Source organism: Erythrolamprus reginae, chromosome 1 (assembly GCF_031021105.1).
Source record: "Erythrolamprus reginae isolate rEryReg1 chromosome 1, rEryReg1.hap1, whole genome shotgun sequence".
NCBI classification, from domain to species: domain Eukaryota; kingdom Metazoa; phylum Chordata; class Lepidosauria; order Squamata; family Dipsadidae; genus Erythrolamprus; species Erythrolamprus reginae.
Window position 1 is genome coordinate 357,196,623 of NC_091950.1, and position 20,292 is coordinate 357,216,914.

General features: G+C 36.9%; 1 protein-coding gene across 1 annotated transcript in view; it reads right to left on the minus strand.

Annotated features, from left to right (window-relative positions):
* LOC139153650 (calpain-14-like) overlaps positions 1–20,292 on the minus strand; it is a 61,060-nt gene that overhangs the window by 35,896 nt on the left and 4,872 nt on the right. The window contains exons 2-9 of the mRNA XM_070727909.1: positions 15,158–15,224; positions 14,179–14,300; positions 13,535–13,671; positions 13,248–13,422; positions 11,561–11,626; positions 10,183–10,268; positions 7,987–8,061; positions 6,461–6,624 (exon numbers count right to left, since the gene is read on the minus strand). Of these exons, the coding sequence (XP_070584010.1) occupies positions 6,461–6,624; positions 7,987–8,061; positions 10,183–10,268; positions 11,561–11,626; positions 13,248–13,422; positions 13,535–13,671; positions 14,179–14,300; positions 15,158–15,224 (892 nt within the window). The remainder of the gene's footprint in view (positions 1–6,460; positions 6,625–7,986; positions 8,062–10,182; positions 10,269–11,560; positions 11,627–13,247; positions 13,423–13,534; positions 13,672–14,178; positions 14,301–15,157; positions 15,225–20,292) is intronic.

Here is a 20,292-nt window from a genome sequence, read left to right on the forward strand (position 1 = left end):
GACTATAAATTGTTTTATTGATCTAGCTGCCCTGGTTTAAAATAAGTAAGCAAGAAAAATATTTTCCAAGGTAAAGACTGTATACATTAAAAGAACTAAATGTCTTCCTTAGCAGTTATATACTGTACTTCCATAATAGAAAATGTTATCCATCTGGTTCTCCCAAAATATTTTGGACAGCAACTCGCCTTCGCCTTTATTAGTACTATGTCGAAACAGGTAGGTTAGCAATATATAAACAAGCTAACAATGAATGTTTGTTTGCATTGAAGTACTATAGCTTTAACCCTGCTGTTCTGTTCGAAAAAACTCCCTAATCTTATGTTCCCGGGTCTATTTGACCCGGACTGCAAACTGATCATTTTAGGTACTTATATTTGGTCTTTTTTAAAGCTTTCTTCACCTGGAAACAAGTTTGAACATTTCTGCACACAATGCAATGAAAATTGAACTGAAAAAATTAATCCTTATTGGTTTATTTTGCACATAAATGTGCCTCCCCCCCCCCATTTTTGTGAAAGTTTTTTCAATTTATGGATAGTTTTGCTTGCAAAATCCATTCTATTTTACTAAAGTTGGTGTAGGATTGGTAGCTTGAACATTTCTGCACACAATGATATGAAAATTGAAATGAGAAAAGTAAATCTTATTGGTTTATTTTGCTGATATAATGCATCCCCCCCATTTCTGTGAAATAGTCTTCACTTTATGGATAGTTTTGCTAGCAGAATGCATTCTATTTTGCTAAAGTTGGTGTGGGATTTGTAGTTTGAACATTTCTGAACATAATGATATGGAAATTGAACTGGAAAAATTGATGCATATTGGTTTATTTTGCACATAAAAGTATGCCTCCCCCCGTGTTCAATTATTTCAATTTATATAAAAATTATGCTGTTAATTTAAAACTTACATACTTTTTTTTAGTAAAATGGATTTCTTTCATAAAATTAGTTCTCTGGCTACAATGTGGTTGATTTTCAAAAGGATATTCCAAATATTTCTAGCCAAATATGTATAAAAAGTGACAATAATGGCACACAGCAAGGCCGAGGGGGGGTGGCCCTTTTGTGGCAAAAATAAACCAATAAGAACCATTTTTCCCAGTTCATTTATATTTTTCTTATATTCATAAATGTTCAATTTAGTATATCAAACCTTTTGGGGGGAAATTCCTTGGGGATTTGTAGCCTTAAAAAATAGAAATTGACACGAAATTCAGAAAGGATGGGGGGAGGGGCTTTTTAGGCATTCAATTGAGTAAATGAATGCCTAAGATTTTAAAGAATATTTCGGATTTGGAGCATAAAAAAATAAAAAGTGAAAATGGTTGCAATCAGCCGAGGGGGGGGGGCTTATTTCTGATTTTAAAAAACCGATAAGAATCATTTTTCTCAGTTCCTTTATATTTTTCTTATATTCAGAAATGTTCAAGCTACCAATCCCACACCAACTTTAGTAAAATAGAATGGATTTTGCAAGCAAAACTATCCATAAATTGAAAAAAATTCACAAAAACGGGGGGGCATGCATTATATCCACAAAATAAACCAATAAGATTTACTTTTTTCATTTCAATTTTCATATCATTGTGTGCAGAAATGTTCAGACTACTTTCCAAGTGAAAAAAGCTTTCAAAAAGACCAAACATGAAGAGTTTTCGGTCCGGGTCAGGGTGACCCGGGAACAGAAGATTTGTAACTTTTTTTGCCCAGCAAAAACTAAGCCCCCCACCCCCCAAAAAAAATTCTCATAGAGAGAACCCCTGAAATGATGAACAGTCATGAAATTTCAAGTTTCAGATATGCAGGGAAAATTTTTTACAGGGACTCAAACTTGGCTTCGGGTCACATAGACCCGAAACAGAACAGCAGGGAGGTAGTGTTGCAAAGTGCCACAAGAGGGAGCCAGAAAGCATGATTCTCTCTCTCTGTGCTCTCTCTGTTCTTTCTGCTGATTCTGTGACTGATGTAGCAAGCTCTGTGTTATTCAATGATAGCTTGATGTATATATGTATGTATATAATTGAATTTTAATGTATCTGTTTTTGTATGATTGAATAATTATTCATATCTCCTGGATATCTGCTGGAATCCCATGTTTCCTTTGTGCATGTCCTTGATAACTCACGGGTGGTTCTAATAGCCCTAATGAACGTGGCCAAATCATGAATAAAAGAAGCTGCAAGTTGCTTGGACTCTTTTTCAGTTGAATAAGTTACATTATTTGAATAACCACAAAAAGGACAAATGATAGACGGCATTATTTGTTGAGGAGCACAATAATATTTTAAGGTTTTGTACTGAACCCCCAAGGTTCAGTATGATAACAGATTAGGCAAGTAGCTCAATTTGCTTTAATTGCTATAAAAGTTCAGTTCTAGATAATGATTAAAATGATTAAAGCATTTATGGATAAAAACATGCTATTTAATTATTTAATTATTATTTCCTATTTTAAAAGTAATGAAGATCATACTAAGGTACTAGAGAAAGAAGGACAATAAAAAAAAACTATTAAGTATTCAATAAATAAATAGTGCATAAACTTACTACCCCCACTGTGTGTCCCCTCCTGGGGGCAACATCCCATTACTGAATTGAAGACTCTGAATGAGAAGGACTTAAATCTCATCCTCAAAGTTGCAGTGTCCCTGAGGTCATGTGATGGCCACGTATGAACTTCTCTGCCTGCTTCCCACAAGCAAAGTAAAATAGGGAAGCTGGCAGGAAGTCAAAAGGTCACTTGCTTAGCGAAATCCTACAATCCTCGTTTAACAATCACTGCAGGATTGTCATTGCTGAGCAAATGCAGTCACACAATACCATTCTTTATGACTGCATCACTTAGCAATGGGCATTCAGGTCCCTATTACCATTGTTAAGCATGGACCACCTGCAATACATCTGCTGAAAACTGAAGGCAACTTATATTCTTATCAGTTCCTGCTTGTGGGGAAACTACCCACCAACTCTGCAAAGTGGGTGGGGGAAATAACTCCCCCCCCCAATTTCACACATAATCTGATGTGCATGCTGAAACACATCATTATTCAACAGAAACAGTTTAAGAAGAATTCTTCAGCTGGAATTAACTGAGCAATTTTGGTATCATGGGAAATATCCATACCAGGATATACACTGTATAGGAAGGATAGAATAGAGAGAAGGGGAGGTGGAGTAGCCATTTATGTTAAAGAAAGTCTAAAAACAATACTAATTCAAAATACATGTAAAGATCTGGAGACCCTCTGGATTTGCATGCAAAATAAAGACGGTTCTGTCATTAGAATTGGGGTGATCTATAGGCCTCCAGGGCAATCTGAGGAACATGACAACAAGATGGTGGATGAGATTACCCTAATGGCAGTAAAGGGAGATATTGTGGTTATGGGTGATTTCAACATGCCTGATGTTGACTGGAATATCCCTAGTGCCCTTACATGCAAAAGTAAGAATATAGTAGAGGCCTTTACAGGAGCAGCTATGGCACAGCTAGTTAAGACACCAACTAGAGGGGAGAATATTCTAGATTTAGTTTTTACCAATGGGAATCGGGTTTCAGAGGTCAAGGTGGGAGAAAATTTAGGTTGCAGTGACCATCTATGTTTGTGGTTTGATGTAAAAACTGATGGTGAGCAATCCTATACTGCAACCAAAGTATTGGATTTCAGAAAAACAAATTTTAATGCAATGGGGGAATATTTAAATAATGAATTAAAGGGGAGGGATAAAATGGCAGGAGCAAGCACCCAGTGGACTGTATTAAAAAAGGCCATCTTAAAAGCCACAAGACTTTATGTAAAGCAAGTAACTAAAGGTAAAAGGAAGAAGAAACCGCTATGGTTTAGCAATGATGTAAGGGCTATAGTCAATGAAAAAAAGGCTGCCTATAGGAGGTATAAAGAGTCTGGAAGTATAGCTGATAGAGAGGTGTATAAAATGAGACAGAAGGAGGCGAAACAGATAATATATGCTGCTAAAGCCTCAAAAGAGGAAGAAATAGCAAAATCTGTAAAGAAGGGGGATAAAACCTTCTTCAGATATATTAGTGATAGGAAGAAGAAAAACTGCAGCATCACAAAGCTTAGTACCGGGAATAATACATACATTGATGGGAATAAGGAGATCGCTGACCATTTCAATAGCTACTTCTGTTCAGTTTTCTCAAAAGACACCTTACAAAATAATAATAATACTATAGAGGGATATAGCATTGCTTCCAGCTGTACGGATTCAGCTCCAGTGATCTTAGAAGCCGATGTCTTAGAAGAACTTGAAAGATTAAAGATAAATAAGGCAATGGGTCCAGATGGCATCCACCCCAGAGTTCTTAAAGAACTCAGATCTGTCATTGCTACCCCCCTGACTGATTTGTTTAACAAATCCCTGTTAACAGGAGATGTTCCTGAGGATTGGAGAATGGCCAGTGTTGTGCCTATCCACAAGAAGGGCAGTAGAGATGAAGCTGGTAACTACAGGCCAGTTAGCTTGACATCAGTTGTAGTTAAAATGATGGAGACTCTACTCAAAAAGAGGATAAATCAGCATCTAAAAAACAATAACTTATTGGACCCAAATCAGCATGGCTTTACTGAAGGCAAATCGTGTCAGACTAATCTCATTGAGTTCTTTGACTATGTCACAAAGGTGTTGGATCAAGGTGGTGCCGTGGATATTGCCTATCTGGACTTCAGCAAAGCCTTTGATACGGTTCCACATAAAGAGCTGATAGATAAATTAGTGAAGATTGGACTTAATCCCTGGATAGTTCAGTGGATTTCAAGCTGGCTGAAGCATAGACATCAGAGAGTTATTGTTAATGGCGAGTATTCTGAGCAGAGTCAGGTTACAAGCGGTGTGCCACAAGGATCTGTTCTGGGTCCTATTCTTTTTAATATGTTTGTGAGTGACATAGGGGAAGGTTTGGTAGGGAAGGTTTGCCTATTTGCCGATGACTCTAAAGTGTGCAATAGGGTTGATATTCCTGGAGGGGTCTGTAATATGGTAAATGATTTAGCGTTACTAGATAAATGGTCAAAGCAATGGAAACTGCAGTTTAATGTTTCCAAATGTAAAATAATGCACTTGGGGAAAAGGAATCCTAAATCTGAGTATTTCATTGGCAGTTCTGTGTTAGCAAAAACTTCAGAAGAGAAGGATTTAGGGGTAGTGATTTCTGACAGTCTCAAAATGGGTGAACAGTGTGGTCGGGCGGTAGGAAAGGCAAGTAGGATGCTTGGCTGCATAGCTAGGGGTATAACAAGCAGGAAGAGGGAGATCGTGATCCCCTTATATAGAGCGCTGGTGAGACCACATTTGGAGTACTGTGTTCAGTTCTGGAGACCTCACCTACAAAAAGATATTGACAAAATTGAACGGGTCCAAAGACGGGCTACAAGAATGGTGGAAGGTCTTAAGTATAAAACGTATCAGGAAAGACTGAATGAACTCAATCTGTATAGTCTGGAAGACAGAAGGAAAAGGGGGGACATGATCGAAACATTTAAATATGTTAAAGGGTTAAATAGGGTTCAGGAGGGAAGTGTTTTTAACAGGAAAGTGAACACAAGAACAAGGGGACACAATCTGAAGTTAGTTGGGGGAAAGATCAAAGGCAACATGAGAAAATATTATTTTACTGAAAGAGTAGTAGATCCTTGGAACAAACTTCCAGCAGACGTGGTTGGTAAATCCACAGTAACTGAATTTAAACATGCCTGGGATAAACATATATCCATCCTAAGATAAAATACAGGAAATAGTAAAAGGGCAGACTAGATGGACCAAGAGGTCTTTTTCTGCCGTCAGTCTTCTATGTTTCTATGTTTCTATGTTTCTATCATATCATTCAATACTATATGATTGTCTTCAAGTTGCTCCACATACATCAATACAATACAATCCTAGGTCTAGAAAGCTTAGAACTACGATGCCTAAAACATGATCTAAGTATTGCCCACAAAATCGTATGCTGCAACGTCCTGCCTGTCAATGAGTACTTCAGCTTCAACCGCAACAACACAAGAGCACGCAACAAATTCAAACTTAATATTAATCGCTCCAAGCTTGACTGTAAAAAATATGACTTTAGCAATCGAGTTGTCGAAGCGTGGAACTCATTACCAGACTCAATTGTGTCAACCCCTAACCCCCAACACTTCTCCCTCAGACTCTCCACGATTGACCTCTCCAGGTTCCTAAGAGGCCAGTAAGGGGTGTACATAAGTGCACTGGTGTGCCTTTCGTCCCCTGTCCAATTGTCTCTCCTTATCTCATATATCATATATCTTTTCTTCCTTTCATATATCTTCTCCTCTACTTTTATATCTTTTCTTTATATATAATACTTCATGTCTATCCTCTTCAATATCTATTGTGTATTGGACAAAATAAATAAATAAAATAAATACATTATTATAAGGGAATTCTTCAAACCTCATCTCTCCAGGGAGTCTCACCTCTGAAGCTCTTCAATCTGCCACCTGCTGTACTTCCTTTGATCCATTTGCCAAACTGCATGGAGCACATCCACTTCTTCCCATCTTCCAGAGTCATGAGATCAGGAGTCAATTTACAGATCATCAGATCCACAAAATGGATTTTCAAGTCTTCCACTGACATCCTGCGATTAAAGAATTTTTTTTAAAGCATCTTGTTTTATGACCAGATAGATAAACCAGGGCTTTGATTATGCTGGCATGGCCAACAACCTACTTTTTAAAAAATCACCCTGTCACCTTGTCTAGTTAGCATTGATAAAGAAGATAGGTATCACCAAAGGAGAAGATAAAAGAAAATGTAGATTTGTGTAAAGTTCCTGACATATTATTAGTGCTAAAATGTGAATATGAGTGTAAGAGTGGAACGGCAAGAACAAAGAAAAATTACCTGGGGAATGTTATTTGGCAAAAAGTATAACATTAAAATCTGTGTTGATATTGCCACCTAGTGGTTTAAAAATGCTATAATATGAAAACGTGGAATAAATAAACATTCTGGCTCTGTAGTTATGGAGTGTGTGCGCGTGTGTGTGTGTGTGTGTGTGTGTGTTTGTGTGTGTGCATTTGCACATATCTGTGAAGCCATTATGCATATAAAATGCTTGTGCTAAATGCATGCATGTAATTGTGTATGAGATGACTACTATGAATGTATATGGAAAAGCGTGACAAACCTTTTTTAAACCAAACATAAACTACCTGGAAGAATATCATTGGTTTGGTTGGAATAAGATGTGTCTGATTTTATAATAGGCTTTAGATTCAAATCTGTATTTATTCTGAATACTCAAAATTTGATACACGAAATATCTGATTTTTAAAAAATTTGTTACCTGATTGATATTTTAATGTGATAATTACACACTAGTTCTACAGCTGTCTATTGAATATTAAAATTTGATATCTTTATTTTATTTTATTATTTTATTTTATTATTTTATTATTTTATTATTTTTATTTTATTTTATTTTATTTTATTTTATTTTATTTTATTTTATTTTATTTTATTTTATTTTATTTTATTTTATTTTATTTATTAGACTTGTATGTCGCCCCTCTCCGAGGACCCGGAACGGCTCACAACATGCAATACAAACAATATGTATAGAAATCTAATAGTTAGAACAGTAAGCTAAAATCCCATTATGTAAAAAACAGTCAGTCTACTCAATCACATCCTGGCACATAACTTATTTTACTATTCCTGATTGCTAGAACATAGGGGTGCCCTGGGTTGAATAAACCTATTGTGGCTGGTGCAAAGCTTTGATGAAGCAGTTCAACTGGAAAGTGATTCAAGTGAAGCACACCACTGAAGAAAGTGTGTGATATGCACCCCATGGGAGACGCGACAACAGGCCTGCAGTCTGATACCCATTCCGTTTTCACCTTTCCATGCTTCAGCCCCACCACTTCTATTCAGGGGCATGAACTTGGGAAAAGAATAGATTGTGACACAACCATTTATTATTTTATGAAAGTACCAGAATTCTCCATCATCAGAATTTCTCCGAAGCAAAATCTTCTCTTTGGGGCTGAGTAGTTCCCATTTTCCAGAGCTAAAGTAAAATGGGAAAAAAAAGATGATTGTCACTCAGCTTTGATGCATTAAGAATTATAGGTTCAGTGAAGGTCAGGCAACTCTTTCAGTTCAGAAAGAGCTTCTGATGAATTACAGCTTTCTCTGGACACCCCAAATTTACCTATTCTCATTTCTCCAACCCTAAATTAACAGGGCATTTTTATTAACTTGATATATAATGTTTACTTGGAAAATTGCATTACAAAATTCAGAAGAAATTGAATTTTCATATAATACCTGAAATTTGGTTGATTTGTTACTGGGAGTCATGTCAGTGTTATGTACTTAACCGGTTTGTCAATATATGAACTACCCAGCAATGTATGTTTAGACAAAGTAGCACAATGTTGCTTTAAGGGCTAGTGCTGCAATGGAGGGAGCCAGATGTGTCTCTCTCCTTCATGATCTGACTCTCTGCTAGTTTGTCTGTGTGACTATACTATACTATTGACTTGCTTTATGCTAAATGTTGGTCTATATATTGTTTATGTAAGTAATATTTACGGTATTATATATGCATGGGGAAGAATTATTATAGAATTGCTGTATGTAGAGCAGTGTTTCCCAACCTTGGCAACTTGAAGATATTTGGACTTCAACTCCCAGAATTCCCCAGCCAGCATCCGCTGGCTGGGGAACTCTGGGAGTTGAAGTCCAAATATCTTCAAGTTGCCAAGGTTGGGAAACACTGGGGTAGATAACTGTGTGTTCTAATCTCTGTTTGTATGTGATTGGTGTATGACTTGGACTGTTTACTGACTACTCTATTGAATACATGTAAATAATGTTTATACTCAAATAGTATTGGTCTGGGTTATTGACTGGATATCTGCCACTACCACTACCACATCTACTCTGTATAAGTTTGCTTTAGGAATATTACAAATATTACTTAGCATTCTAACAAGTCCCTATTTACCAATGGTAATTGGGACCAGCAACTGTATTACTAAATAATGTGGTTATAAGGCATGAGGTCAAACAACCATGTCAATTTACAACATCAATTCTGTCAGCCCCAGTTGCTCTTGTTAGGCAAATATTTCATGGTTACAATATCCCATGGTAATGTCATTGCCATTTGCGATCTCCTGCCAATTTCTTCATTGACTTTGCTTGTTAGAAGCCAGCAGAGAAGGTCACCAATATTGATCATATGACTATGGGACACTGTGATGTCATATTTGTGAGCCAATCATTGATCACCTGAATCTCAATCATATGATTGCACAACAGCCACAACTATGATCACACATTCAGTGCTTCATACAGTTGTTGAATGAGTGGATGTTAAACAGTGCAATTTAAATTTAAATTTAAAAATGCAATCTAAATTTAAATTTTAAAGTGAAAAATGCATAAATACTTATTAAATTCAATGTTTCCCCTCTTTTGTTTATCCTAGTTAATCCTCAAAATGTTTTTGCATATAAAGAAGCCTTAAATAATGTTTTAAGGAGAAGTCAGCTGATTTACTATATAAATTTACTTTCTATGGATTCTTCACTTATATTATTTTTAATATACAAGTTCATTTTAATATAATTCGTGCATTCACATTCTGTTAAACTACAGATAAATTTATTGCTTTGCTATTATTGATTATCTTTAAACCAACAAGTAAATAGTAGCACAACTAAAAATTAGTGCTATCAAGGAAAGCTTTATCAAAACTTTAGCAGAAAAAGATCCACTTCCTATAGATTTTCTCAGCCTCATCATAACTGCTTATAGAAATTGCTGATATTGTCACTTTTGATCAAGACATGTTTAAAAGTCTCCAATTAATTTGGGCTATTGGAATTCCTAGTAAAGAAATTGCAGTGCTGAAATTTTAATCTGTCTTGGGTAAAACCAGGGAACATTATAAAGTTTCTTTTTCATACACCTGCACCACCATGTTTTTGTTTTTTATGCTCTTTGGTGTATTGTGTTTAAAGTTCACCCAAGTTTAGTTCCACCAGTGTTGTCTGATCTTTCAAAACAGCTCAGTGGGGTGTTCTAACTGATGGCCTTGTCTGTGTTAATCTCTGCATGCAAGATGGCATTGAGATTGCATCCATCTGAAGTGTCACTTGGTCTTGCTGTAAGGACTCACCTGTCACTCCAATCTCCTTTCCACTCAACTTTTCCCCAGGGATTTCTTAGCCTTACTAAATTTTCAGGTCCATGTTTGCATGTCACCTTTGGGAAACAATAACAGATTGCTACAGTAAGAATTATTCTTCAACTTTCCATTGCTTTGGGTAACTATAACTTTCTAAGCAAGATACAAGATACCAGTATGGGCTTAATAAATATGGAATAACTTGATGCCCAGTGAAGGGCTACTAAAATTTTTACTACCACACTGTGGGCATGGCTTGTGCGGGATGCCCTGCATTTTCTTTCAACATCTTTCAGTGCAAATTGGGTGCTCTGGGGTGGAGCTCCATTTTTACTACCCCACTGCGTTCCCCTTGTCCGGGCAGTAGCCCACTCGTGTTGATGCCTAAATATTTGTAAGAACATCCAGGTTCCATAAGCCCAATAATATATTTGTCAGGTTTTGATCCATCAGTAAACAGTTTGCCATTTACCAAAAGAAGCCAAGAATGTACAAGTACCAGAGAACTGGGAAGAAGACAATGATTCTGACTTTAAAGAGGATAATCTATATTAGAAGGGGTGCCCTGTCTAAAATACAAAGATAACGAACCATAGAGAGAGAGGGAGATGAAGGATCTGAAGTTGCCCCTCAATATTCAACACTGGAATTATAGACTGTAAACCAGGGATGGGTTCTAAAAATGTTTACTGACGGTTTTGTGGGCGTGGCTTATTTTGTGGGTGATGATTGTGTGATGGTGGGAGTCGCTTTGTGGTCACGTGACTGGGTGGGCATGACCAACTCAATGTCACTCACATCAACAAGTCCCTCGCCTGGCCCTTTCCCTCCCAGCTATTCCTTGTCACACTCAGTCTCAACATATCTATAGTTCTGTAAAAATGTTGTTCACCTTTTTTCAACTTTATTTTCTACATAATATAGATGTATTTTCACAGACCACTGAAAGGAGGAAATGGCTCACATGGTTTGCCCAAGAGTGTGATAGGCAACAAGCCTTTAAGGGGCTGCCAGAAAGAAGGGGGGCAATGTATCTTCCAAAGCACCAGAAGGCAAAACAAAAAGAAATGGGTGGAAACTAAACAAAGAGAGAAGCAACCTAAAACTAAGGAGAAACTTTCTGTCAGTGAGAACCAATATAGGTGCAGAAATATTTCAGTGATAATTTCACATATAAAATAACCATTCATGTAATACAACCTGCATATTGTTCAAAACAGTAATTTTCTTTAAATTGCCAAGCCTCACACTGCAATTGCTACCAACTCTCTGACAACCAGCAGGCATACTTGAACCAGGAGTATTTCACCCTGATATCAACCCATTAAATAAACCATGTTTGGAATTATCAAAGCAAGTGTGCACTTACCTTTCGAATGCCAGTCACAGCATAGGCATGGCCAGCCACTAAGCCATTCGCTAGGACCCTTGTTGGCTATAGGAAAAATGAAATAAATATATTTCACTGTACTATGAACTATTTTCTTCATGCCTAATGGAACCAATAGAGTTTGCTTTTAAGAAAAAGCAACTGGTAGTTGGTTCATTATGAATGCTTGTAAACAGTTTGAGCTAAACTCCTCACTGAATTTTCTGCACACTGTTGTGAAATTATGGGGACGATTCAGCTGCTGGATAAAAAAAAATGTTCAGTTTAGAAAAATAAAAAAAATGCTGAGGTGTGGCATAAATTGATCTTTAAAAGGAGAATAGCAGCAATATATTTTCTCTCCATGCATGAAATCATCAAAATCTGATTAGCAGGTTTCATTTTTAAATAAATTACGTATTTGTATAGAATATAATACAATTTATATACCAGTAACTCCTTCCAGAATGTTTCTCAGACAGACAGTGTTCCCTCTAATTTTTTTTTTTTTGGGGGGGGGGGCGGAAAAGTATAGTGTCTGAGCGGCAGTCCCTTCGGGACTGGGCGGCACAGAAATATTAAATAAATAAACAAACAAACAAACAAACAAAAAACCCACCCTGTTTTGCCTCAGAGAATTTCAAAATAAAATACTGTACTGTGTGTCTATAACAGTGAGCTCATAATAGGGCAACTCTATCAATATCAAAATGCCACTTAAATAGTTGAGCTAGTTTCAAACTAGATTTTGATTTTCTTTCTCTCTTCCTTACTACCATTCTTTTTCTTTCTCTTTTCCTTCCTCTCTTTTTTCTATCTGTTTCTCTCTCTTCCTCTCTTCCTCTCTCTCTCCTTCCCTCTCACTCTTTCCCTCTCGGCTTTTGGGCAGGTTTGAAAAACTCTGAGTTAATGATCATTTTTAAGTGAGCGATTGCTCACCACTCAGCTTAGAGGGTACTATGCAGACAGATGGGGCTATAAAAAAGATACTCTTAAATGACAAATAATTTACGTCTTTCATTGATGTGAGTGTTTTAGGCTTAAAAAAAATATTCACATTAAGTTATATCACATTAAGTTCACACAAAGTGATTCACATTAACTTTATTCTTTTTTATATACTATTTTTAAAGGGGTATTTGCACTAAAGGCATTTGCACGAGTCAAAAAGAGGGCAGTGAAAATATTTACTGACCCCTTGCATCCTGGACATAAACTGTTTCAAAACGTCACTACAGAGCACTGCACACCAAGAAAACTAGACACAAGAACACCATCACTCTGCTAAACAAATAATTCCCTCAACACTGTCAAACTATTTACTAAGTATTGCCACTACTATTTCTACTAGTTTTTTCTCAGACTTCCTATCACCCATTTCCTCCCACTTATGACGGTATGAATATAATTTTTTCTTGTATTTTTATGACTTATATACATAATCCTGATTGCTTATTTGAACTCTATGATATCATTAAGTGCTATACCTCACAATTCTTGACAAATGTATATTTTCTTTTATGTACACTGAGAGCATATGCACCAAAGACAAATTCCTTGTGTGTGCAATCACACTTGGACAATAAAGAATTCTATTCTATTCTAAACTTCAATAAATAACATACAGGGAGCTAAGGGGACAATTTGTTTAAATAATAATGTGAGAGAAAGGAAAGAAATCTCTTACCCCTGCTTGAGTCTGGCACCCCATGAGTGAGCTACTGTAGGTTGCTCTAGTCAAGATGTCCCAAAGATCAGGGGGTGCATCAGCCAACTTTATCGTCATATTAACTCCTCCTGTGAAATCTACCAGAGCTTCCGACACTTGCCCAATCTGTAGATCTTCATAAGAACCACACAGCCTGCCAAGAGAGTTTTGCCAGATATTTTTTTAAAAAAATAGATGTTAGACTATTATTAGATTTTAAGGAGACTGTAAAATGTCTATGATAGACTGCTAGGGAAGTCACATACTTGGCATAAGCTTTTTCCAGAAGAGCTCCCCAGAATAGGTTTTTATAAACAGAAGAGAGAAACACAAGCTGACCGTTTTCATTTACTGGTAGTCGATCATCTACTACGATGTCAACCCATTCTCCAAAATGCCAGAACTGGAAAAAAAAGGAAGGGAACACACAATGATCATGCTCCTATTTCAAAGATTGATTGAGAAAGGGTATTATCTAATCCTGCTCATCGGTGATCAAACCCATGGGAAAGTATAAGTGAACTTTTTGCAACAGTAATATGATAATAACCAAAACAATAATGCAATGGAATTTTTTTTTTAAAAATGTAAAAATAGAGCTGAAAATAAGATGGCATTACATGCGCAGTGCTGTAAACGTGGCTTCTGCACACGTGCAAGAAAAAAGAACAGAAAAAAATCTGATTAAAAATGTTGAAAATATTTTTTTTTAAAAAAGGTAGCAGTGACCACAGACCGGCTCTGCTGAACTGGTACCATGAAATCATTGTGACATTGTCAGCAGTTCGGGCGAACCAGTTCAAACCAAGAGGAATCCACCTTTGATATGTGTGTGTGTGTGTTTATTTTATTTTTATTTTTTAATGGTTAGAATGTTTCATCAGGTAGCTGTACTAGGGATTATACTCACCTTGAAATGAAATATTCCAGCATATTTCTTTCTCTCAAAGCTCTGGTTTTGAGGTACCACATTAAACAAAATGTCTTCATTAAATGTTAAAGCTTCCACCGCAGCCAAAAACCAGCAGTTGTCTGTGCCAAAATAGTTAAGAAAAATAGAAATTAACCTAAAAAATGCTTGTTCACCTTATTTCAGACACTAAATAGAAGGCAGTACATATTCAGGTAAGTATTACTTTTATAATTAACCAGGAATTGACTAATAGAGGCCAGATGTAACTTTGTGCCCTATTATGTAGAATTCATTTCATCTTCAGTAATAAATTTGTAACTGAAACTTAGGTTAGAAAGCAGATCTTTTATACTTGCAGTGAAGTTTTATTTGTTTATTCAATTTGTATAGCTGCCCATTTCATATTTGTGACTCTGGGTAGCTCACACAATTAAGTTACAAAGATTTTCTTTAGAAATGGCATTTTTGCTCCATTCGCCTATATCTATGGTTATGTATTTATTTTGATTTTTGTATGTTGTTATTGCTGGAGAAATCCCAAATGGTTAGCAAAATGTCTTTTATTTAAATCGAGCTGTTGGTTTTAATCTGCCTTATTTCAAGTCAGAGCCTTCCATGAAAATTTATTCTTTTTCATAGGTTAACTTTCCTGAAAATTTCATCTAAAAACATATAGCCATTTAAGCTCATATAACAAATATATGCACATATACCAAATAGGTAGAGGCAGAATTCTGATCATTCCAAATATAGGCTGCATAATTCAATTTGGAGCACCCCATTTTTTGCCAGACAATTCCAGATTAGAATGGCCTTTTCCATTGGATCTAGTAGATCCATTTTCCATTGGATCTAGTAGATCCATTTTCCAATGGGTCTAGTAGATCCATTTTCCAATGGATCTAATAGACTAAGCCAACCTTAACACATTCTAAATATTCACACAAATGACATTCTCTCCTGAAATATTTCTTACCTATCAGTCCTTGACATAGAGCAAGCCTTTTTTTGTTGGTATAAAAGATTGGATTCTTGTGCAACTCCTGCAATATATAAGAATATATAAGCCACTTTAAACCCACAAAAGACTATGTTTACACAATTCCTTATTGTATAAATACATTTATAATATTATAAGCATCTTTGTTTTGCTATGATATGAAACATGTTGGAACTCAAGAAGAAAGTGTAACATAAGGAGTTTACAATCTAACATATAAACAAGGATCAGACTAAAAACAAATAAATGCTTCCTGCCAACATTATAATATATGATTTGACACTAGTCATAAGAAATCAGAATAGTCCTGACCAATTGACTGTTTTCATTTCTGAATTGAATAAGTCGAAATATAAATACAATGGCATTTGGTAGTGATGAATATTTAAATGAGAATCAAAAAAAAGACTTAGAAACATGATGAGTCAAACTTTTCTTATGAATCAATATTAAGAGAATGTATTTGTCATGTAAATATAAATTTGCAGCCTGTTCATTCTTTCAGGGATAAAGTAGTCATATTTTAACATAATACATCTTCTGTTGATACAGTGTTTATCCCCCTAGCTTTCATTATCAGATAATTGCATTCTTAGTTTTCCTGGAAATACTGAAACTAGTATTATTCTTGTGAGAAAAAATGGTGATCCACTCAAAACCGCATTTATACGCCCAAGAATAATATTTCTACCAACAAGGAAATATCAAGCCAAAATCCAAAGTCAAATTAAACCAAAAATATCAGGCAATTCCTGGAAGCTTGGCATTCAGACAAATCAGCCATCAATAGATATTGTAGAAATAAGCCACACTTATACATCATTCAAAATAGATAATAAAAAAGCTAGGAAGGAAACAAAAGAGAGGAAAAAAACATCCTCACCAACCACTACAACTAGTTGATGGGTGAACCCAACAGTGTTCTGGTTCGGCAAGTTCTGACGAACTTTACGCAAAATTCGGCCAAACCCGAACCGAACCCAAACTCGAACCCAAACGGGGAATCTCTCCCACGAAGAGATTCCGGGGGTGGAGCTTTGACGTCACAGGCAGGTTGCTAAGGACGCCAAGGTGATCACTTCCTGGATTCCATGGAATCCAGGAAGTTATCACCTTGGCGTCCTTAGCAACCTGCCGGTGACGTCAAAGCTCCGCCCCCGGAATCTCTTCTTGGGAGGGATTCCCCAGCTCCTTCAAAGAGAGGTCTTCACGTAAAAATAAAAATGTTTATTTTTACGTGAAAGGACCGTCCTTTGCTTGCAGCGCCGCTGCGGCGTCCTTTTTCGTAAAAATAACAATGTTTATTTTTACGTGAAGACCTCCCTTTGAAGGAGCTGGGGAATCCCTCCTATGAAGAAATTTCAGGGGGAGTTGATTCCAGAGGGTCAGGGCCACCACAGAGAAGGCTCTTCCCCTGGGTCTCGCCAGACGACATTGCCTGTTTGTCCATTGGGCCATTGTTTTCACCATCCCAGACTTCAATGAGACCTGTGCTTATGCGCAGGGGTAAGGGGTTTTTCTGCACATGCATAGGGAGCAGCGCAGGGAGTGGGCGCATGCGTGGAGGGAGGGAACGAGTGTGGGCATGTGCACACACATCCTTTTGGCCAAAAAAGGTTTGCCATCACTACCCTAGCCTAAGCAGAATTTTTTTTAAAAAAAAAAAGAATAGCTACTGGAAGATGTAAGGGCTAAATGGGGCATGAACTTGAGGATAGTTCATCCAGTTAACAGACCCTTGATGAATCACCTGCAAGTTTTGGGGGGAGGGAGGTTTTTAATGGAAAAAAGGGCATTTCTAGCCAGCAGAGCAGTCAGTCACTGGAGAAGAGAGGTTCAGTTAGAGCAGTCAATTACAGCCACCTTAAGAACAGGAGTAAGTGCCAGAAATCATCTTCTCTGAATGATTTAAGAAGTCTCACATTAAAAAAATAATAACTTTTGAATTGATGCTGGAAAACACAAGAGCAGGATACATTCGCAATGGGTTGGGAATAGTAGGAACGATATAATCTCCATTCCTGCATTCAGAGAACTGAGTCTCTGGTTCAGGCAAGGAGTTCGGTGAAGTGGTGCTGGTGCCTGGAGGTTGTGAGAATCTGGATGGGAGTCAACAGACTCAAACTCAACTCTGATCAAACTGAGTGGCTGTGGCCTCCCAAGGACTGTTCCACTTATCCATCCATAACTCTGGGAGGGGAAATTTTAACCCCTTCAGAGTGGGTCCGTAATATGGGGTTCCTCCTAGATCCACAGTTTAGATTAGAACAACACCTCTCAGCTGTGGCTGGGAGGATCTTTGCACAGGTCCACCTGGTGCACCAGTTACAGCCCTATTTGGATAGACAGTCTCTTCTCACATAAGTACAACACTCATTTATTTATTTATTTATTTATTTATTTATTTATTTATTTATTTATTTTGTCCAATACACAATAATACACAATGAAGGTAATAGAGGACACCTTCGAGGAAATAGAATTAGAGAAAGAATAGAAGAGAGAGTATAGGATAAAATAATCAATGAGAGAATAGAAGAAAGATATAGGGATAGAAGAGAAGATATATGGGATATAGGAGAGAAAATAGGACAGGGGTCGGAAGGCACTCTAGTGCACTTATGCACGCCCTTACTGACTTCTTAGGAATCTGGAGAGGTCAACCGTGGACAGTCTAAGGGTAAAATGTTGGGGGTTAGGGGATGATACTACGGAGTCCGGTAATGAGTTCCACGCTTCAACAACTCGATTACTAAAATCGTTTTTTTTACAGTCAAGTTTGGAGCGGTTAATATTGAGCTTGAATCTGTTACGTGCTCTTGTGTTGTGGTGGTTGAAGCTGAAGTAGTCGTTGACAGGCAGGACATTGCAGCATATAATCTTGTGGGCAATACTTAGATCATGTTTAAAGCGTCTTAGTTCTAAGCTTTCTAGGCCACTCACATAAGTACAACACTCAGTGAGCTGCATTGGCTTCCAGTCAGTCTCCGAATGCAATTTAAGGTGTTGGTTATAAGCTCTACATGATTTAGGACCAGATTACTTACGGGATCGTCTTCTGCCTCACACTTCCCAGCGACTGAGCAGATCCCACACTGTTGGCCTTCTCCAGGTCCCGTCAGCCAAACAGTGTCAGCTGGCAGGGCCGTGGGGGAGGTCCTTCTCTGTGGGGGCTCTGACTCTCTGGAACCAACTTCCCCTGGAGATTTGCACCACCCTCCTGGCCTTCGGAAAGGCCTGAAAACATGGCTTTGCTGCCAGGCCTGGGGCCATTGAGCAACAACATACAGCTCCGGACCATAGTGATGAATGATTGATGGATGAATGTTTTTAATTTTGGGGATTTATTCATTGTATACTGCTTTTATTGTTGTATGGCACCCAGAGTCCATTTTATAAATTGAATTAAATTGAATTGAGTAGAAAGTACAGATCTACCCTGACCGTGGTTCTCTGAAATCTACATTTCTCTGAAATTTCTCTGAAATTTCCATTTACTGGTGTGTGCGTTTTTTTTTAAGCTAAAACATTTAAACTTGAAATCTGTGAGCTGCAAAGCTTTCTTATACCTCCAGAGGTAGTCTTCAACTTAGGACCGTAACTGAGCAGAGTAAAGTATGTTGTGCCAGTATTTAAGTAGGTCACACGACAAACACAATTATACAACTTTATTTGTGGCAGTGGTTGTTAAACAAACCCATTGCTCGGAATGGATGGTTTTTACTGAAAACTAAAAATAAACACTGGTTTCTGGCAAAAAAAAAAATCATGGTCACATGATCATACAGCCATAAATGCAGATTGGTTGCCGAGCATCCAAAATGTGACCATGTGACAGGGGTGGGTCATCCAATTTCAAATCCCGGTCATCACTGTCTTTTGGGAAGTCCATCATACTTTTAAATGGTCACTAAAGGACTTAAGCAAAGACTATCTTTGTAAAGTAAGTCCTCCCTATCTTCTAAGACTTCAGATAAACCATTTTCTTTTCTTTCTTTTTAATAAAATGTTTCTGTAATATATATTTATTTATTTATTTAATTTATTTTATTTATTTTGTCCAATACACAATGAGAGTTTTAGTGGGTATATATATATATGTGTGTGTGTGTGTGTGTGTCAAATGTAAAAAAAAACATTAAAAAACCAACATATATATATATATATATATATATATATATATATATATATATATACATACATACATACATACATACATACATACATACATACATACATACATATATATGTAGATTGTTCTGAGTTCAGGTTTTGCCCTGTGTAATATTTTGCATGTCTATCCGACGTTTTGGTGAAATCACATTCACCATCATCAGGCTGAAGTTCCAGCCTGATAATGGTGAATGTGATTTCACCGAAACGTTGCATAGACATGCAAAATATTACACAGGGCAAAACCCGAACTCAGAACAATCTACATACATATACCCGTGAAAATTTACAAAAATATATATATATATATATGTTTTCGTAAATTTTCACGGGTATATGTATGTAGATTGTTCTGAGTTCGGGTTTTGCCCTGTGTAATATTTTGCATGTTTATGTGACGTTTCGGCGAAATCACATTCACCATCATCAGGCTAAAGTTCCAATCTTTGTGTTGTTGTAAAATGGAATGTTAGCAACTGTCATTTCTTCCTAGTATATAGTGTGGGGGTGGAGATTTGTTTTGAATGTAGCAAATAGATTGGGTGATTATGTTTCAGTGATCTGATTGGTTGGTGTAATCATAATTATTAGAAGGAATGACATGGAGATTTTTATGAAGTGTTTTGTTTAAGGCTGATTTCCAAATATCAAATTTCTAAAATCATAATTATTAGAAGGATTGACATGCTGATTATTATGAAGTGTTTTTTTTGTTTAAGGCTGGTTTCCAAATTTCTGGTAGTCGGGACGTGTCATCTCTTTTATTTATGCAAAGGGGTCTCCTTTCAATCTCTATAGCTTCTAGAGCAATTCTTCTGTATAAATTCTCTGTTTTGTGGAGTAATTTGGTTTTTTCAAAGTCAATTTCGTGTCCTGTTTTTTTAATGTGCTGGACAAGGGAGGAGGTCTTTTCTTCTTTTTTGACTGCATTCACATGT